The sequence below is a fragment of the Quercus robur genome, chromosome 2 (assembly GCF_932294415.1).
Source record: "Quercus robur chromosome 2, dhQueRobu3.1, whole genome shotgun sequence".
Classification (NCBI taxonomy): Eukaryota; Viridiplantae; Streptophyta; class Magnoliopsida; order Fagales; family Fagaceae; genus Quercus; species Quercus robur.
The window spans coordinates 74,248,688-74,269,422 of NC_065535.1; the positions used below are offsets into that span (position 1 = coordinate 74,248,688).

The window sequence follows — 20,735 nt, forward strand, 5'->3', positions numbered from 1 at the left end:
TCTGTGGGTCCCAGCTCCAATAAGTTCTCTCTTGCCGTGGGAATAAGTTGTATTGTGAATATCAGAAACTCAGTCTCTATATGCTCTCTCAACTGTTTCAACTCAGTCTCTATATGCTCTCTCTGTATTGTGAATATAAGTTATCTTAAACACTCTTTCAACTCTTTCAACTTAGTCTCTATATGCTCTCTCTGTATTGTGAATATAAGTTCTCTTTCAACTCTTTCAACTCAGTCTCTATATGCTCTCTCTGTATTGTGAATATAAGTTCTCTTGAACACTCTTTCAACTCACAGTCTCTATATTCAACTCACTCACAGAACACTCATCACACAACATTCTCAGGTAATATTTTTACAATGTTGTGATTATTTTGCTAGATTTTTTTTAAAGAAAAATTTAGAACATATTAGGAAAAGTTTTGTTTTTTCTTATTTGTTAGTGTAAATATTGTGATCAATTTATTTGTTAGTATATTGTGATTATTTGCTAGGTTTTTTTTAAAGAAAAATTTAGAACATATTAGGAAATGTTTTGTTTTTCTTATTTGTTAGTGTAAATAGTGTGATTAATTTATTTGTTAGTATATTGTGATTATTTGCTATTTTTTTTTAAATTAATGTTATAACACATTTATATAAGATCATAAATCTACTTAAGAAAAAATATCTATAATGAGTAGTAATTTAATGATTAATTGTTGGGAATATTTAGTAAATAATTGTGATTAAATTACAACATATTGGGGAATTTTTTTTTTTTTTTTTTTTTTTTGTTAGTGTGAATATTGTGATTAAATTATTTGCTAAGTTTTTTTTTAAGAAAGTTAATATTGTGATTATTGGGAATATTTAGTACCAAATATTGTGATTATTATGTGAAAATTTGAGTACTCTAGATATGCAATTTTTTCCTTTTTATTTTTATTTTTTCATTTAAGAGAATATATAAAACTTTTTTGGCTAAAGGTTCGAAGCTCAAAATCTTATAAATCCAATTATTTTTTATTTTTTTTAAGGAAGTTGCAACAGTAAAATTGTAACATGAAATGGTCATGACCATGACCATGAATGAATGTGTAAGGATGGTGCAGCACGAGCACGTATAGTTTGTGAAAAATTTACAAATATTTGGTGTTATTACCATTTGTAACATTCCAAGTTAGGAAAAAAGGAGCAGACTTTAAAAATAGAAAGAGAGCAAACGCTGTCCATTTCCATAGCCCTTTAGGATTTTAGGGGATTAGATATTGGCAAAAAGAATGGAGTCATTAGGGTTTTTTTAGAAAATAACTACAAATATTGTGATTATTGGGAATATTTAGTACCAAATATTGTGATTATTATGTTATTACAACATATGGGAATATTTGTTTTGTTTGTTAGTGTAAATATTGTGATAATATGCTAAGTTAAAAAAAAAATTAATATTGTGATTAATTATTGGGAATATTTAGTACTAAATATTGTGATCAATTGTTAGGAATATTTAGTACTTTTAGGTCTTTCTCATGGATATATCATAACATTATGAGTTTGATACCTAAGATAGTAGTCTTTTTACCATAAATTATTTCAAGATATATTTGCTTAAGATTTGTAACAGAGATTTCAATGGATAACTGGTTGGTATATAATATTTTTGTTCATCATAACTTATTTGAATGGGTTTTGAAAGTCATGCCCCTAGAATGATTTAGAATTTTTAAAGAATATGAAATTGGTAATGACTATTTTTGTAAGATTACTAAAGGTGAGTATATGCAAATTTGGTTGAGGTTAGTATTGTTGGCATTTCATACGCAAAGTTTTGTGATTGATGTTGATTGAGCGTTATAAATTTGTCACTAACACAATTGCACTTGATGATCTATAGGTTGACAATGATCTATATAAATATATACTACGGTGGACCCCTTAGCAATGCCAACCCTTATGATGGAGCCTCATTTCAAGGTCCGGGTATCCAGTGCTACTATATGATGATACGCCGTAAGCTAAAGACCCTGAATGAGCTGAAAGTAAAAATTATGGAAGAGTTGCAAGTGAACCCTGCTTTGCATGACATACATATTACTTTCCGTTCTCCATATGAAGTCTTCAATCAATGCATTAATTACAGATATATGGCGATAACAGAGGACAAACATGTGAAATTCATGTTTAGTAAGATGGACAAATGGAAACAAGCAGCAGATTTTGAGTTATATGTCACTTTGGAGCCTCGTGCAGAAGTCGGCGTAGAAGACGAAATTGTACAAACAACTACATCTCTACAGTTTGCAGTCCTAGATGATCAATGCACCACATTGGGAGGCTATACACCCCCTTTTCAAGAGACACCAGTAACAATTGAGAGTGAACCTGGAAATAGATATGAAGATCAATTTTGTACACATCGAGGTGAATCCTCTACAGTTCCAGTAGTTGAAGATGAAGATGAAGACGAAGACTGTTCTAGGGAAGATTGTGAGGATAGAGATGAGTATGAAGAGAGGATTGACGATGGTGACTTTGACAGGGGTCTTGATGACCATGAAATTACTCACATTCCTCATGTTGATGATATGGCTGAATGTGATGAAGATGATGAGGACGCTAATGCTAGAGTTCAGCATGTTACAAATACGGCCCTCGTTTATGAACCTTCTGCCTCATCATTTTATGAAAATACTTGGGAAAATATGGTTGATCCTGAAGTTGTTCAGCAATCATTTGGTTCTTGGAATGCAGACATGAATTTTGCGAAAGGGTTGATTTTTGCTAATAAAGATGCGGTGAGACGTGCATTAACAATTTACGCCGCAAAGCATAACAGAAACTTTGTGACTAGTAGGTCGACCACAAGTAGACTGTCTGTGAAATGCAGCGATGAATCATGCATGTGGTACGTTGGGGCAGTTGTGAAGCCTGAACTCGGACTATGGATGGTCACATCTTATAGGGGTCCTCATAGTTGTATGCCCCTTGCCACGGCCCTTGATGGTAGAATGATGGATTGTAATTTTCTAGCAGAAGAATTTGTTCCATTGTTGAAAGAGAAACACACGGCAACAATTTATCACCTCAGACATTTCATTAAAGGGAAGTATTATGGGCATATTCTTTCTTACTATAAGATATGGGATGCGAAACAACGAGGTATTGCAAAGATATTTGGGGATTGGGAAGAGTCTTACGAAAGGTTGAAAAAGTTATTGTTTGCATACTGGGATCAAGAACCTGGCACCCGTTTCTGGTTTCACACCATACCCAGGGACGAGTTCGGTGATACAATATTGCGCTATATATTTTGGGCTTTCGCTCCATGCATTGCAGGATTCAGACATTGTAAGCCAGTGATCAGTATTGATGGGACCCATTTGTATGGTAAATATCGAGGGGTGTTGTTGATTGCAATGGCCACCGATGCCAACAACAAGGTTTTGCCTCTTGCCTTTGCTGTTGTGGACAAAGAGTCAGGGTCTAGTTGGGGGTGGTTTTTAGAACGCCTCAGGAATGCACTGGGGGATGTGATAGCAGATAAGGACATCTGTATAATTTCTGACCGACATAAGGGTATTCAAAGTGCAATTGCAAACTGGCCTAGACATGATGATGGACGACAACGAGTAGTTCACAGATATTGCCTTCGACATGTTGCTAGCAACTTCAACACGCATTTTCAGGACGCCACTTTAAAGTCATTAGCCTTGAAAGCGGGGTATGCTACTAAGGAATCAAAATTTGAGCTGTACATGCAACCTATCAAGGAAGCTGAGATCGAGGCCCTTAGGAAGAAACGGAGAACCGAGCGGCAGGAAAGTGAACCCGACTCATCCATCATGCCATACACATATCTAATGAATGAGGATCTAGACAAGTGGACCCAACTACATGATGGTGGATACCGTTATGGGGCTATGACAACCAATGTCTCGGAGTGCTTCAATGGAGTACTCAAAGGTGCCCGTGGCCTACCCATTGCTGCAATGGTTGAATTCACTCATTGCAAACTTGTTGCGTATTTCCATGATCGACACAAAGAAATTACTCATGAGCTCTCAAAGGACAAGGTATGGACTAAATATGCCTTAAAAATCTATGGACACAACCTACAAAAATCAATTTCACACCAAATAAATCCGTTTAATAATCAGAATGGTATATATCAAGTAATTACTTCATACAACATCTATAGCTCTGGAGGGGGACACCATAGTTATGAAGTAAATGTAAAGGCCAGAACATGTGGTTGTGGAAAGTGGCAAATTAGAAAGATCCCTTGTTCACATGCAATTAAAGCTCTTCAGTACTTGGGGCAAGATGCGACTGCATATATTGACCCATGTTATAGTTTGGTGAACGCCATTCACACCTACTCACATGCATTTGTGGTGCCAAAGTCAGATTCATTGTGGAGGGATGTGGATGGTCCAAAGTGGGTGCCTGACCCAAAACTGTTGCGGGGCAAAGGTCGACCTGTGGCGTCTAGGATACGAAATGAGATGGATGGGGTCCGGCGAGAACCGGGAAGCCGGAGGCCAGATTCTGACTTGAGGGAGATTCAGCAAAAGCAGAGCTGTGGACTGTGTCATCAACATGGGCATAACCGTAGAAGATGTCCGCTTTCCCGTGGGGCTTCGACAAGCAGTAATAATCCAAACTAGGTAAGTGATGCTTTTATATAAAATGCCATGATTGTATCAATTAGCCAAGTTGCATAGATTAGTACGTATGTTTTGGGTTTTGGTATCTAACAACAATATTTGAATTTTTGCTAGGCATGCAAATACTCGAGTTTGGAATGGCATTGTAGATGTCAATTGGGGTTCTCTTTATTATGTATTTGAACTTACTACTGGGTTGTATCCACACAATTATTATTTTGTTTGTCACTGAATGAACTTGTAATCGAAGTATTTTATATCTAATGTACCTGTTTCTAGATTGTGATATTATGACTGTTTAATTTTGTCTTTCAATTTTAAATCCCCACAATTTTGTAGTTTATATTGCTTACTACTCACTAGTTTAATTGTGATGATTGAATTAACTTACTGAAATGAACTTTAAACAGTACATATATATCCAGGCCAGGAACAAATTTTGTCAGAGTGATGTGTGACTTGGACGGTTAAGGTTGTTTTTAAGGTTGTTTTTTTCCTCCTATTATAGTTAATTATAGAAGACCAAAAAGAGAAATGGCAAGAGAGCTCCACGTAAATGCAATAGCCTCATTATTTAGGTAAAAAAATAAAAATAAAAATTTATTTTATTTTTTAGGGGAGAATATTACTTGTAAGGGTTCTTTTGTTCCCAAAAAAAAAAACATAAAAAGCCTTTATTGAACCCAATGTTCACAATTCTTAACTATGATTTTTCCTGAATGCTATAGACACATGCACATCCTTCCCTTCCCCTTCAAGCAGTAATATATATTGTCAATCCACCATCAGCCCTTTAATTATTCGTGCTTTGAGCATTGATGCTACAACTTCCAATTGAAGCTTGGTCAGTACCATCAGTGCAATCATGCTCATTCATCAAAAAACAACCAAAAAGAGAGAAACAATAAACACCCCAAGGAAACACTTATTTCTAACGACACTCGTAGGAAATTTCCCACCTCAACATCCATGCAAACCCGACTATGCATTTATCTAGTGAACAGATTATCGTCTATCAAATATATCAATTACAACCTCCCATTTGTCTGATTTTTTTTCCCCATTTTAAACATTGGTTATTTTATAAGGAAAAAATAAATTCTAACAATTTGTGATTGATAGAAGCATCAATGGAACAGAAAAGGTGAAATAGATGACTTTTATTTTAAATTGAACAATGGACAATTAGCTATGAGTGTTCTATTCCATATCTTTATTTTAAATTTGTTCTGGTATTGATGAAACATTCACAATATCACAACAAGTTTATTGTAGGAAATACAAAGTTGGAGAGGAAATAAGTGTACAAATAACACATAAAAAACAAGTTTAACGATATTGAATTGGAGAGGAAACCCATATAGATAACACATTGGCTACTGCGAAAAACTGATTCTAACAGATACAGGGAAGTACCGACTGAGGGCCATGACATCAAGTAAAACTTGATAAAACTCTGTTTAAGTTTAAATGCAAGCTCCTGCCTGAAGACTAAAATCCTCATACAATTTTCATTAGCATGATGCATGAAGGCAAATATTAAATTAACAGTGACCTTCTTAAGGTTTGCATTCATTGATTAATGGGAATTAGTGATTAATGGGAATACTATATTACGTATATGGGTTTTTAATACTAAGGAAAGAAATTCCACTAGTGCATAGAAACCTAACAATTGGTTCATAGGATTCACATTTCAATGTAATTTGGAGACTTAGAGGAAGTGCTCTAAAAGGGCAAGGCCAATATTATCTATTAAATTACAATAGATACCCGTATACAGACAAAAGTGTGATGATTTTTTTACAAATGTTAAATTCAAGAGTAATTACTTTCATGTGTTTGCTGAAGAGCTCTCAAACGCTTGAGCAAGTGAGAACCAACATCAGCGCAATGAGCTTGACGCTTCTCCTGGTCAATAACTCTCAGCATTGCTAGCCCCCCAGCCGAACATACAGGGTTTCCTCCAAAAGTATTAAATTGAATTTTCTGGGCCAATACACTCGCAATCTCTGGGGTTGTCACAACTGCTCCCAATGGTAAACCATTGCCAATACCCTGATAGATATTAATTGTGAGATTCAATGGAATGGTTGCATAAGATTATAAAACAAAAACTGATTAACTGAAATTGTAAGTTATTTAAAGAAAAAAGCTATTGACACTTGCAACACTAACATGATTTACATGTCTTCCTAAAATAGATTATGGGTAATGACCTTTGCCATAGTAAATATATCAGGAATGACGCCCTGTGTTTCAAAGCCCCAATAAACTTCTATGTTTTGCTTTTGGAACCTAAGGATCATATTTTATGCATGTACCATTGCTTCCAATCTCAAGCACATTTTTTTTAAAAAAATTTAGCTCTGTTTGACATGATATGGAAAATAAACAACCTAAATAGAGGAAAGTAAAAGAAACTAGAGGCAAAGGCTAGCGTTCTCAATAATAACAATAAAAATTACTGCAACAACCACAACCTGAACAACTTCTTGCCAAGCAACAATAAAATTATCACAGGTCACATTGCTTCAAACAAAAATAACTCTTATGAACCTAGGATTGCTTTGTTCATGTACACCCACACTAACAGTCAACCAATCTAACTTAACCCAACTAATGCGCATGACCATGCATTGAAAGCTAGTAATACCATTGACACTTAGAATTTCAGAAATGGGAAGAAAAAAAAATCAACATAATGTAAAAGGATAAGAAGAGAATATTCAGCAGGTGGTCGGTTTTCATTTTTACCTTGCCTTCCCAAACAGCGCACGCTCGATGTGTTTTTATAAACCTTAACACTGAATCGTCAGTGGGCTCAGGACCAAACTCATCAGGGAGCTGAGCAGGAACAGCAGCCATACTGCACGAAGTTTAGGGAGTCAAGAGTAATATAATCACATGTTAAATTGGCAAGGAAAGTGATGAACAAGAAAATGATTCAGTTTATTTTGACAACAAGCAGATGGTCCTCTTTACTCATAAAATTAATTTGGGCTACAATGAAGTTTTACAAAAGGTGACAAAAAGAATGAAGGAAAATCATATCCGCGTTGATTAATTTGGGCTACCCACATAGTTGGCCTTACTATTTTCCCTCCTACCAAATGGACCCTACAGTTACGTGCTACATAAAAGATCTGAAAAAATTAAAAAGGGGGGAGGAGTTTGTGGGGTGGGTTCTTAAAAGACTTTCTAAAATTGATTGTCTGAACTCACAACAAAACATCCAAACCAGGGTACAATGGTGAACAAAGCCTTTACCCTACCACCCCAACACAACTAGGTACGAAAAATCTCATTTCTACACTTCATCCTACCAAACATAATGTAAGAAATCATAAAATCATTTCAACATTGCAGCATTGCCTGTGTAGATTCATGTGAAAACTATGCAGAAGAAGTGAAGAACCAGATGTTAAAAATAAGACAATATAATGCAAAATTTAAATACCAGGACAAAAAAAAAAAAAAAAAATAAATAAAAAATCTTCAATAACAGCAATGTATAGTAAAGCAGATGAACAAAGGTAACAAAGCAAACATGGCAGCCAAGATTTGAAATGCAGCAACATAGTAGAATCATTACCTGCAATATCACTATGCAACTACCTTCTCTAAAAGCTTATGTTGTGAAGCCTTTTCAAGCCTATTCCTGCAAGGTATAAAATGCAATTAGCACCTCAAATACGTATATATATGGATGAACATCATTTCTATGCTTATATAAAGAAGGAAGAAAGGAAAATAAATTTCTAGACAGACATTTTAATATATATGATGAATTTCATATTGTAATATTTAGGAGAGCCTTTTTTTTATAAGAATAATTTTATTGAAAAAAAGACTACATACAAAAAGCACAAAGCAGCCAAAACAATTACACGAAAAAAAAAAAAAATTATGTTCAATAAGAAAGAGACTATAAATGCAGGAATGGCGTCACTAGTTGTGAAACAAAGACCATAAAACCAAAAGACCATAAAACAATATAAAAAAAGGAATAAGACATTTAATGAAAGTTAAAGCATCATGATATATGTGGAACTGCCAAAAATGAAGAAATATGCTGATTTGAGAACTAAAACGATTAATTGGAAAGAGGAGCATTAATGGCAAAGTCCATTTACACTTGTATGAGCAGTTAATAACGTAATTTTTTAATTTCCAAATGATGAGAAATCTATCAATAGATTCTTTACATATGTACATATGTATAAAGAAAATCCCTGCCCTCTCGTTCAATGCCTAACAGAAAACCAAGATTAAAGAGATGTTTTTATTCAGGCCTTTTCAATGCCTCCTATATTTCTACAAATACGTTAGACCCAGTTAGATGCTAGTCATGACAAGAAAAAACTATCAGAGCAATTTATTTGCTAGGAAGGAACATATATCGTGATTATGGCAACTTCACACAAGATGGTGAAGAGTTAAAAGTTCATTGAAAAGGCCACATGATAAAAACCCTAGGTTCAAACAGCAATTCAATAAATAAGAAATCATGTCATCCCAGCAATCAATGCTACCTATTTACTGGTAAGCATAACTTGTGCATTCAAATCACAGAAATAATAAACATTTTATAAAAATAAAAATCCAAAAACCCATTAATAACTCAATTCACATTACACCCAAAAAATAAAAAAAATAAAAGAACATATAAGCAAAAATCATACAATGATATAAAAACCCAAAAAGAAGAGATCAAATGAGAATGATACCCTGCGGTTTGTTGGGACGGCGACGGCGACGGCGACGGCGACGGAGACGGAGACGCTGACGGCGAAGGCAACGTTTCTATGACGGCGACGGCGACGGAAAGTGAGAGACCGAAGCGAGATGGAGGGCCGACGGCGACGGACAAGGACGGAGCTGAAGAGAGGGAATGAATGCGACGGAACGGCGACGGAGCTGAAGAGAGATCGAGTGCGACGGAACGGCGACGGAGCTGAAGAGGACTGAGAGTGAGAGAGAGAGACTGAGTTTTTTGAGTGATGCACTGTGAGTGTGGGAGGGAATGAGAGTTTTTTGAACTAAAGAGTTTTTTTTGAGAGAGTACTGTAAAGTGTGGGAGGACTGAGTTTTTTTGAGACTGTTTTGAATGAGAGTTTTTTTGAGAGTTTTGTTGAGAGACACGTGTGGCAAAAGAAAATAGAAATCAAGTCCAACGGACTTGATTTCTGTGTAGAAAAACCGCTAGTCGGTTTTTATACATACAAACCGAGTCTAATAGACTCGTTTTCTACACACAGAAATCGAGTCTAATGGACTCGATTTCTATGTGTAAAAACCGAGTGTATTGGACTCGGTTTGTATGCATGGAAATCGAGTTTATTTAACTCGATTTCTATGTGTAAAAACCAAGTGTATTGGACTCGGTTTGTATGCATAGAAATCGAGTTTATTTAACTCGATTTCTGTACGCCCATTTCCCACGTCGTTCACTGCAAAAAAGGAAAATCGAGTATACTAAACTCGATTTTACAACCCACAAATCGACTCCAATAAACTCGAATTGTTAGAAACCAAAATAGTTTAAAACGTTTGCTAACTAATGATATTGTTTAGATTTTATAGTTATTTTCTAAAAAAATCCAAAAAATTGTATATAGTTAGTTAGGCAATGTTTGAAACAATAAAGGAAAGTAGCATCTCGAGTTTTAGAAACTCGAGATCTATATTACAAAAACACCCCATAGATCTCGAGTCTTTAAGACTCGAGTTTTATGCGAAAAAAATTTCACTTATAGTGGCGTTTTTAAGCCTTTCAGTGACGTTTTAAAGCCCTATAGCGGCGTTTTACTGGAATTTTTTTTTCTTAAGTACAGATTTATAGAGTCCTATAGTGACGTTTTATAGACCTATAGCAATGTTTTTATTCAATTAATGGAAATCGAGTCTTTAAAACTCGATTTTCAGCTTAATTTTTTTCCACTTTAAACCAATCCACATACAAATCGAGACTTAAAAACTCGATTTTTATCTTGGAACTCGAGTTTTAGACACTAGAGATGCTAGTTTTCAATATTGTTTTGAAATGTGACAATTAACTAAATTTTTTAATATTTATTGTTATTTAGAAAAAAAATTCTAGTTAGTAGTTTTAGTTTCCCAACTATATTATTTACTAGCATTTTGAGTCTAAAAGACTCGATTTTGGCCTATAAATCGAGTCTTAGGGACTTGATTTTCATAGTCTAATAATTTCCTATGTGGCATATTTTTCCACGTGGTCACATGAAAATCGAGTCTCTAAGTCTCGATTTGCAAACCTTATAAAAAAAGGTGAACCCAGACACAGAAGAACACCCAGAAGAACCCAGAGAGAGAGAGAGAGAGAGAGAGAGAGAGAGAAAAAAAAAAAAAAAAAACAGAAATAGATGGAGAAGAACCCAGGCCAGGCGACGCGGTTCGTCGTGCGGCCTGGGTTCTTCTCCGATCGATCCAGGTTCTTCTCTCTTTCTCTTTCTGGTTTTTTTTTTTTTTTTTTTTTTCCTCTGGGTTCTTGATATGTTCTGGGCAGGTCGCTCTCTCATCTGCTCTGATTCTTTCTTTTTTGATCTGATTGTTGTGTTTCTGGATTTCTTAAAAAAAAAAAAAATTGTGTATTTTGGCTTGAACGAGAGAGACTCGAGAGTTAGAATTTTTTTTAAAAATTTTTTTAGTATATAAATCAAGTCTTAGAGACTCGATTTCCAAGTAGGAAAATACTGCCACATCAGAATATGAAAATCGAGTCTTTGAGACTTGATTTATAGCCCAAAATCGAGTCTTTTAAACTCGATATGCTAGTAAATAATACAGTTTGGAAACTAAAACTACTAACTATATACTTAGGATTTTATGGTTATTTGGCCATTTTGGCCTGAGGAGAGGGTAAGCCTTTTCTCTTTCTGCGAGGGAAAAGCTGATTTTTTCTACTTTTACAATTTCCAAATTATTTAATTACATTTACGGTTCCAAAGTTGCTTTTGAAATAAGAATTTTTCTCAAAATCAATTTTCATAAAGTCCTGCTTAATATTCACTATATCACAGAAAGATTAAAGCTAAACTATATTTGAAACCTTTGGAGTGATATCTTTTCCCTTTAGTAACACTGTTACTAGTGGGGCTTGTTGGGTTCTCTTTTCCTTTCAGGGATGGGGAAATAGCTTTAGTTTATAGGTTTTCTTGTTTCCTTTTTTTCTCATTTTTTTTCGTTCGTTTTCAAACATGGATGAGGTTTTAAAAGATTGGAATCGTACGTCGCTCACTAAGGACGAAGGGGCTAGGGTCAATCTGGATGATAACCAGGAGGAGGTCAATAAAGATTATATTCTTGCAACTAAGTTCCTAACCCGTAGAGTTTTGGATGTTGAGGCTATAGGTCGCACGTTCAAACCTTTATGGAAAGCTCACAATGGTTTCCAGATACGAGTTGTTGGTAGTCATACAATCCTTTTTGTATTCAAAGTGGAGAGTGATGCTGAGCGGGTACTAGCCATGGAGTCGTAGACTTTTGATAAGCATCTGGTCCTCTTGCAGAAGTACGATGGTTCATGTCCAATTCTAAACTTAAAGTTTTCGATGGCTAAGTTTTGGATTCAACTGCACGGTCTTCCAATGGATAAGCTAAACTGGAAAACTACCATTGAAATTGGCAGATCGGTGGGGGAGGTATCTTATTCATAGAGGAAGGGGGAGATGATAGGGGGTAATTTTTTACGAGTAAGAGTGGAAGTTGATGTCTCTAAACCTCTGTGTCGAGGTCAAAAGATATTGCTTAATGGTGACCACGAGGATTGGGTGTCTTTCAAGTACGAAAAGATACCAAACTTCTGTTATTGATGTGGCATGGTTTCTCACGATGACAAAGAATGTAGTCTGTGGTTAGCAAGTAAGGGGTCATTATCTTTGGATTAGCAAGAATATGGAGCTTGGCTTAAAGCATCACCTTCTTCCTTAGGTAGGAAAACGTTCATGGCAGTCGAAGGCTTCGGTAATGTGTTTAGGGAGGATGCCCCTTTTGAAAAAACGGGGGCCGATCCACCTCCCAACTTCGGTGCTACTCAACCATCCTTAACTAACACATGACCCTCCAATCAGATATCTTGCCACGAAATTTCGAATTTTGAAGATCCAAATTCAAAGGAGGATATTTCTCAATCCCTTCCAACTGAACGTGATCTCAATCCTCAAGTTCTATCTGTAGATGGAGAAGAGGAAGGAATTGGGCAACCCATCATCAACCTTCAGCCCCCACCGCTATTGATGACTAGTGAAGCTGATACAGATACAGCTAAGCAACTACCAGAGAAGCTAAGACAGCTAAGAGATCTAAGTAAGCCGAAATTTCTTGATCCTATTCAATTTTCAAGTTTTGAATGTAATGGTGGTGTACCCGAATTTGTAACTCCAGAAAATAAGGAACTTCCTTCTTTGTCAAAATCAAAATCTCCAAGCAATCAGCAGGGGAGTACGTTGGCAAATGTGGCTAATGAAAATTCAAATGAGGAAAGCTTAAAATCAGATATGGAGATGAAGTGTATTTCCAATTTTGATGAGGATATATTGGGGAAAAAGAATTGTCTTTGAGATCATGGAAGTGTATTCTATGTAGTTCCAAGTCTCAGACTTCTCTTGAGAATTTGTCTAAGATTCAACCTTTAGGCAAACATTCTTCATCTTCCTCACTATCCCTGGATCCTTCACATACTAAAAAGCAAGCTATCTGCATAGATAGTTTTAGTGTCTCCCAATAAGTTGTTGGGGGTAATTCCTCATCCCATTCGCCACCATGAAGATTCTTAGACATTAAATGCCATGGGCTTGGGATCCTAGAAGCAGTGATAGATTTTGTTGTTTAGCCATAGAAGAAGGTCCCCAAGTTTCCCAAAAAACAAAAAAAAAAAAAAAAAACAAAAAAACAAAAAAAAAAACAAAAAACAAAAAACAAAAAACAAAAAAAGAAAAAAAGAAAAAAATCCACATCACACTGATTCCTTAGTAAATCAAGAGGGTGTTGTTTGGCGCCATACTGGTTTTATGGGCATTCGAAAACTTTGAAGAGTGGATTTGTTCTCTGGCATTAGTTTGGTTTTTTGAAGACATTATATTTCTGTGTGATAGTTTTGATTTATTTCTTTTTTTAGTATTTCTTTACTATGCAATCGTGTTGCTCTAGTTTTGGCTAGTGTTGCAAAAGAGAATGAGGAGATCATCATTTGGTTAAAAGAATGTCTCTCTTTCTTTTCCCCATTGTATAACATAATTTTGTATTAATAAAGTCTACTATTGTTTCTTCTCAAAAAAAAAAAAAAGGTTGACACAACTATATTGTGTCTGAAGCTTTGCTCAATCTTCAATCTTCACTGTATGCTTGCTCAACCAAAATTATAGCAAAGCTAACAATTTTGAAAAGTTTTTAAAGAATTCCCCTTCATTACAAATTTGTATGACTTTATTGTTATTTATTGCCTTTATTGCTTTTGAATTTTGGTGATATTTATTTTATTTATTTATTGATAATTCGTTAGTTGGGGTTGCAATTTTAGTGATAATTATTGTGTTTGTTCAACATATATCAAATTGTTAACTTTGAACTTAATTGGTTTTGTTTTTCTTTTTTAATTAAAAAATAAGGTTTGTACATCATTGAAAATCTTAGTTAATAGTAAGTTTAGCGGCACACTGAAATTAACAAAAGATTTCATGCCTGTTTGAGATGGAAAGATGTTAATAATGTAAGAGTAGTTTTAGGTCTACATACTATTTCACAACTTTTTACCACAATTGTAATATGTGGGAAATTATGAGTGGTTTGCCTATCACTTAATCATGGTCCTACAATTTTTTCTCTACCACTTACACCTTGTCAGATCACATATATGGTAAAGAAGCTGTGAGATAAGTTGTGGTATTAGATTTTCTCATAAAGTAATGTCTGTGATAGACTTATATGAAAAATTGAAAACTAATAACTCGTCAATTCAATAAGTGTAAAATTTGTTGTAAAAACTATTGTATATGTAGAATTACATAATAAATTGTATTTCTACGTAAACTGTTGTGTACATAGAATTACGCATTAATTAGTTCATTATTTTGCTACATGATAAATAAGATTTTTCAGCAACATTGCATGAAAAGACTTTTTAAACAAGGATTTTTTGTAATTGGACATCTATGCATTACACATATCAAGAAAGACAACAACTAAACGAATGTCCTTGTGCTCAAGAAGGCTATAAGAACGAGTAGCATCCAGGAAATGGATGTAATAACAACACACCAAGATTTGTTTGCCACAAATTAACTTGCCTAAAAAAAAGTTTGTTAGTTGCTTCGGGAGACTAGAATCTATATGAGGAATTGCATATAGTTGATTAGAAACCTCTTGATCTGATCCTTTTTCCAAGTAATACGAACTTCAATATGCAACCATTCTCTTATGATTTAAACCAGGAAAGTTTGAACTAGATTATATATATATATATATATATATATATATAAGGTACAAAACGATTTCAGAAGGAACAGAACAAACTAAAAAGTCTGTCCTCTTCTTGGTTACACATCAGCACAGCGGTTGGCAAGACAGGCTTCAGACTGTATTGCTCAAGCTCGATGATCAGCAACCACCTGCAATAAAGAGAGGAGAGAGATCTATTAGAAGAAGAATTGGAATTGACTAATTCCACAACAGATCGATTTAGCATACAACTCTAGGTCTCTGCCACCTAACCTTTAAGGTCTGTTAAATTTACAGCACAAATTTCGGGAATACCCATCCTATTTCAAAAGGATTTAGCAAATCTACAGTCTTTGAGAATACGAATAAGGGTTCACTACCCAAGTCGCAAACAGAACAAGTAGTAATACAATTAATGCCTCTCTTGGCAAGGACCCCTCTTACTGGGACACTATCCAGCACACACAGCCACAGAAAAATCTCAGTTCTGCTACTTCAGTTTAAACTTAGATAAAAATTACTACCATATATTATGCATATGATCGAAACACAACTAAACAACAAAGTCTACTACTCTGCCTCTCTTAAAAAAAAAAAAAGTCTACAGCTCAAACTTAAATTTTTAAGTGTTTGTGACAGAATAAACACTTATAAATCAACTGCAACAATGTCAAATAAATGTTACCAGAGAAGCCATGCTATTGCCAATAAATGACCACATGAAATATCGTGCTGAAAGCTTAATTCCCTCAAAATTTAAACAACTAATATTAGTCATTGGATGTGAGATTTAATAGAAGTATGGAAATTACCTCATTTTTCAAACAACAACAGATTGTGTAGTGAACAATCATCGTGGTCCTGATAGAACTGAAGGAAACAATGGAGTAGTAGCAACAACCTGCACTTCCTGGTTATCAACTCCAGTTCTTGGGTTTAGTAAATGTGGATTTGAGAAGAAATAATCTAGGTCTGATTCAACGTTCACGACACCCTCGAAAACCTTAACCACCATGGACATAGAAGGCCTCTTTGTGAAATCATTTTGCAAACACCATGTTGCAACCCTCATCATATTCACAACTTCTTCTCCATGCAATTGCATATCTTCACTGTGCTTATCAACCAAATCCACCAATCGGTCCCCCTCAATCTTGTTCTTAAATAGATCAACTAGATGCATTGCTTCCTCCGGTTGAGAGCGGTCAAAGTTTCTCCTTCCACACAATATCTCCAAGAGTACTATTCCGAAGCTATATACATCTACTTTTTCTGTAATTACTGAACTCAACCATTCTGGAGCCATATAGCCAGGAGTCCCTCTCATAGTTGTTACAACTTGGCTCTGGTCACGATCAACTAGTCTAGACAATCCAAAATCAGAGACTTTTGCATTAAAGTTCTCATCTAAGAGGATGTTATGGGGTTTTATATCCATGTGAACTATTTTTTGCCTACATTCTTCATGTAAATAAGTTAGTCCCCGTGCTATGTCAATCATGATCTTCTTTCTAAGTTTCCAATCAAGCAGCATCTCAGAATTCTTGTTAAATATCCATCTATCTAAAGATCCATTGGACATGTATTCATAAACAAGAAGCCTTTGAAATTTCTCAGCACAAAATCCAATTAGTCTTACCAAGTTGAAATGATGAGTGTTGCCAATTGTCTCAACTTCAGCTAAAAATGATTTTTTGATTTGACTAAAACCATCAAGACGTTTCACTGCAACCTTAGTGCTGTCAATCAGAGTCCCTTCAAAAACTGTACCAAATCCTCCACCACCGAGCTCTTTACTGAAATTTTTTGTTATGGTTCTCAAATCATCATAAGAATATCTTGTGGGCATTCCTGGTACATGATCCAAATAATACTCCTCAGCTTCATCAGCATTTTCCTTATTCCGAATTCGAAAAACAAAGATTCCAATTAGAAACAAAAAAAGCAATGATCCAAGGCTAGATCCCATTATTATTCTAAGAGAGCGTTTCTTCTTTTCATGGTTTGTCGGCTGTAGAGGAGGAACTACACTTGGGACATAATTCTGCACCTTAATGTATACTTTATGGTAGGTATTTTCTATGGTAGTGGAATTAAGTGAAAAAATTTCAGATAGTAAATAGCAATACCCAGTTGAATAATATATAGCAGCTTTGCACGAACAATTTTTTAAGCATGCCTGTTTACAATTCCCTAAACTTATAGGCTTTAATTCTGATATAAATGGGATAATATCTTTAAAGGGAATGTATGTGATGTTTTGGAGCTCTAAAAGAATGTGAGTTTTGGATGCTTCACAAGACAAGGGAGTAATGGGGAAGCATCCACGGTCAGGTTGCCTGCCTTCGATTTGCTGAAAGTAGCTTATCCCATTTATGGGTCGAAGACAACCACACTGGCCGTTTGTACAAATGCCATAATTGCCACAAACCGTAGGGTAAGAACATAAATCTGTAAATTTTAAAAGATCAGCCACTTCTTTCCAAGCCTGATCATACACTCTCAAGTGTCCATCAGGCCCAAATCTCATGTACCGCAATGATAACGATGTTGAAGGAATGGATAATTTATCAAGTGAGTTAGCAAACAAATCGTTATTAACACCGTAAAAACTTAAGCCTTGATTCAGAAATTGAACATAACTGATAGTATCTGCAGGTTGATAATTCCAATACCTTAGAGGAGGATTAGAATTTATACTAGCAAACAACCCTTCACTGGTGAGAGAGAGCGAAAACAAACCTCCTTCACTAGTGAGTTGCTGCCCTGGCACCAACTTTTGCCCATAAAATAGAACGTCGAATGGCCCATATTGGAGATCAAAAGACTGCCAAATTGTAGCATTATTTTCATCCAATAGCATGAGGTTGCAGTTGTCGGTTAAGTTTAGGGCAGCCACAGATTTGGTGCTGATGTTTGTGGACCAAGCAATAGTTCCATCAGCATCTTGTAACACCAAACCTCTTTCCGAATTGAGCTTCAAAGTCGCATCAATGCTAACAGGATTCTTTGGGTTGGCAGACCATAGTACTCGTGGATCATCATTAAGAAAGAAAGTGGCAAAGCGAGAACTGTTGCACGTTTGATCACAGAAGAAGCCCCAAAAACAAGCATTTCCATAGTCTGGATCAACGGAGGATCTACTGGCAAATATAATTACCGCATCGGCTTTCAGTAAATCGCCAACAGGCTCTCTGTTGGTCCAAGAAGTAGTAGAAGAGTTTACAGTCAGATAACTTTCAGCGAGAACTATGATGGGAAAAAGAACAAGATAAAGAAGAACAGTACAGCAAGCCCAACCCATTGTCTATAACAACACGTATACAGTGCTAGAAGAAAGACAGGCAAAGCGGACTCTGGACAAGGAAAAGGGGGATGGAAATACGACTAGCTAGCATAGTTTAGAATACTTTCGGTCAAAAAAATGTTAATAATTAACTTCTAGGACGACTTGACGACAATAATTAACGTAATTTCATAGATCCTTCATTGGTTGAATGGTTGCCCTTTTTTTGATAGTTGAATGGTTGAATGGTTGAATGTTTGACCTACAAAATCAACTTCAGTCCACAAACATCAGAAGCTTCCGGTTCGTCTACAAAATCAACTTTAGTCCACAAGCAGCAGCTCGCCAACAGAAGTCCTTACCCATTTTGGAATGTCCATTTCCGTGATTAGCTCAAAATTGCTGAATCAATTGGACATAGCAAAACTGGCGGGGCAGGTCGGATTCAAGTTGGGTCAATTGGGTTGCAGGTTCGGTGGGTTGACCTGTATATTTCACATGAATCTTCTTTTTTATTTTTTTTAATTATAAAGAAAACAACATGTATTTGCTATTTGGAAAGTCATGCAACAAATTACTTGATGTAAAATGCATTACTTTGAATTCACCACTTATATGAAGAATGAACTCAGTTAAACTTATTAATACTTGTGGGGCCCAATAATTCGTGGGCCAGGCCCATTTACTCGTTGGGGCCCAAAGGCCCAGGCCGAGGAAAGTCATAGCCCAGGATCGGTAATACAAGTACAAAATAGCCTTGGGACACAGCCAAGGACGATTAAGTCCTCGGCATGTCCGAGATCTCACAGGAAGGAGGGGTAAAAACGGTATAGAAACAGTTTGGAAAAAAATCTAAAATATCTGTGTCAATAGAAAAGGGTATGCGGGAAAGTATAACGACCAGGGAAAGCTGCCCTTACTGCCATTCAATACTCTGCACCTGATAGAGCCATACTCTCCAGCTTTTACAACCACCCCCCAACCACTCTGGATATGGGCTGATGGGACAAGTATCAGTCTTGGAATGCCGATCCTACACGTGGACGAAGGATAAGGAACACAAGCTAGTATAAAAGGAAAAGTAAGCAATCCAGAGAAGAGGCTGGGAAAAATGGCCAAAAACCAGAACCTCCCAGCCCGCCTCCAGGAGAAATACTCCTAAGGCGAAAACGACTTAATCATGTATGAACACCACTAGAAACCCACCGTCTGGTGATTGAAGCCTAGCCTTTCAAACCCACGCTCTACAAATGATATTGTTTGGGCCTTTTTACGTGCGAACCCAACACTGTTACGGTTCGTTACGAATCGCGTCCTTACAATTGGCGCCGTCTGTGGGGAAGGCTTGTGTGTTGGCATAGACGGTAGTTCGAAGCAGTTCCCTTGTCCTTTCTAACAGCCGGTTATAGTGTTCTAGCGTAGAATTCCACTAGGGGCTATGATTCTTGACTAGGGGCTATGATTTGTAGCGTCAGTCGAATGGATGGTTCTAGGGGCTTGGACGAGAAGCCAATCCCCCTAAAGCCAAGGCCCCATGCCAAAAACTGAGTTTTGGAAAGAACCAAGATATTGTATGGTCCCCGGAATCAAACCTATGGGGAAACCAACAACTTAGATGAGAAAACTGAGTTTTGGACAGAACCAAGGTATTGCATGGTCCTCAGACTCACACCTATGGGGAAACCAACTACTTAGATGAGAAAACTGAGTTTTGAATAGAACCAAGGTATTGCATGGTCCTCGGACTCAAACCTATGGGGAAACCAAAAACTTAGATGAGAAAACTGAGTTTTTGACAGAACTAAGGTATTGCATGGTCCACGGACTCAAACCTATGGGGAAACCAACTACTTAGATGAGAAAACTGAGTTTTGGCCAGAACCAAGGTATTGCATGGTCCTCGGACTCAAACCTATGGGGAAACCAACTACTTAGATGAGAAAACTGAGTTTTGGACAGAACCAAGGTATTGCATGGTCCTTGGACTCAAACCTATGGGGAAACCAACTATTTAGATGAGAAAATTGAGTTTTGGACAGAACCAACGTATTGCATGGTCCTCGGACTCAAACCTATGGGGAAACCAACTGCTTAGATGAGAAAACTGAATTTTGGACAGAACCAAGATATTGCATGGTCCTCGGACTCAAACCTATGGGGAAACCAACAACTTAGATGAGAAAACTGAATTTTGGACAGAACCAAGGTATTGCATGGTCCTCGGACTCAAACCTATGGGGAAACCAACAACTTAGATGAGAAAACTGAATTTTTGACAGAACCAAGGTATTGCATAGTCCTCGGACTCAAACCTATGGGGAAACCAACTACTTAGATGAG

The 20,735-nt window shown here is 36.3% G+C and overlaps 2 protein-coding genes and 1 long non-coding RNA gene across 4 annotated transcripts; 1 reads left to right on the plus strand and 2 right to left on the minus strand.

The window, feature by feature from the left end:
* The first annotated feature begins 2,641 nt into the window (after positions 1–2,641).
* On the plus strand, positions 2,642–4,936 carry LOC126714991 (uncharacterized). The gene is made up of 2 exons (XM_050415416.1): positions 2,642–4,648; positions 4,763–4,936. The coding sequence occupies exon 1, from the start codon at positions 2,684–2,686 to the stop codon at positions 4,646–4,648; it is 1,965 nt and encodes a 654-aa protein (XP_050271373.1). The 5' UTR covers positions 2,642–2,683; the 3' UTR covers positions 4,763–4,936.
* Positions 4,937–6,187: 1,251 nt separating this feature from the next.
* On the minus strand, positions 6,188–6,919 carry LOC126707174 (uncharacterized). The gene is made up of 2 exons (XR_007648851.1): positions 6,868–6,919; positions 6,188–6,706 (listed from the first exon to the last, which is right to left on the minus strand). It is a non-coding gene; the product is annotated as an uncharacterized LOC126707174 (long non-coding RNA).
* Positions 6,920–14,604: 7,685 nt separating this feature from the next.
* On the minus strand, positions 14,605–18,523 carry LOC126714993 (G-type lectin S-receptor-like serine/threonine-protein kinase SD2-5). Of its 2 annotated transcripts, XM_050415418.1 has the most exons (3): positions 17,852–18,520; positions 15,922–16,960; positions 14,605–15,279 (listed from the first exon to the last, which is right to left on the minus strand). In XM_050415418.1, exons 1-2 carry the CDS (start codon positions 18,411–18,413, stop codon positions 15,960–15,962), a joined length of 1,563 nt encoding a protein of 520 aa, XP_050271375.1. In that variant the 5' UTR covers positions 18,414–18,520; the 3' UTR covers positions 14,605–15,279; positions 15,922–15,959. The 2 variants fall into 2 exon arrangements, with proteins under 2 accessions (XP_050271375.1, XP_050271374.1); XM_050415417.1 differs by having other exon boundaries at positions 15,922–18,523.
* Positions 18,524–20,735: the final 2,212 nt, after the last annotated feature.

Coding starts and splice junctions, on each gene's coding strand:
- LOC126714993 (XM_050415417.1), bottom strand. CDS start 18,413: ATGGGTTGGGCTTGCTGTACTGTTCTTCTTTATCTTGTTCTTTTTCCC.
- LOC126714991 (XM_050415416.1), top strand. CDS start 2,684: ATGGTTGATCCTGAAGTTGTTCAGCAATCATTTGGTTCTTGGAATGCA.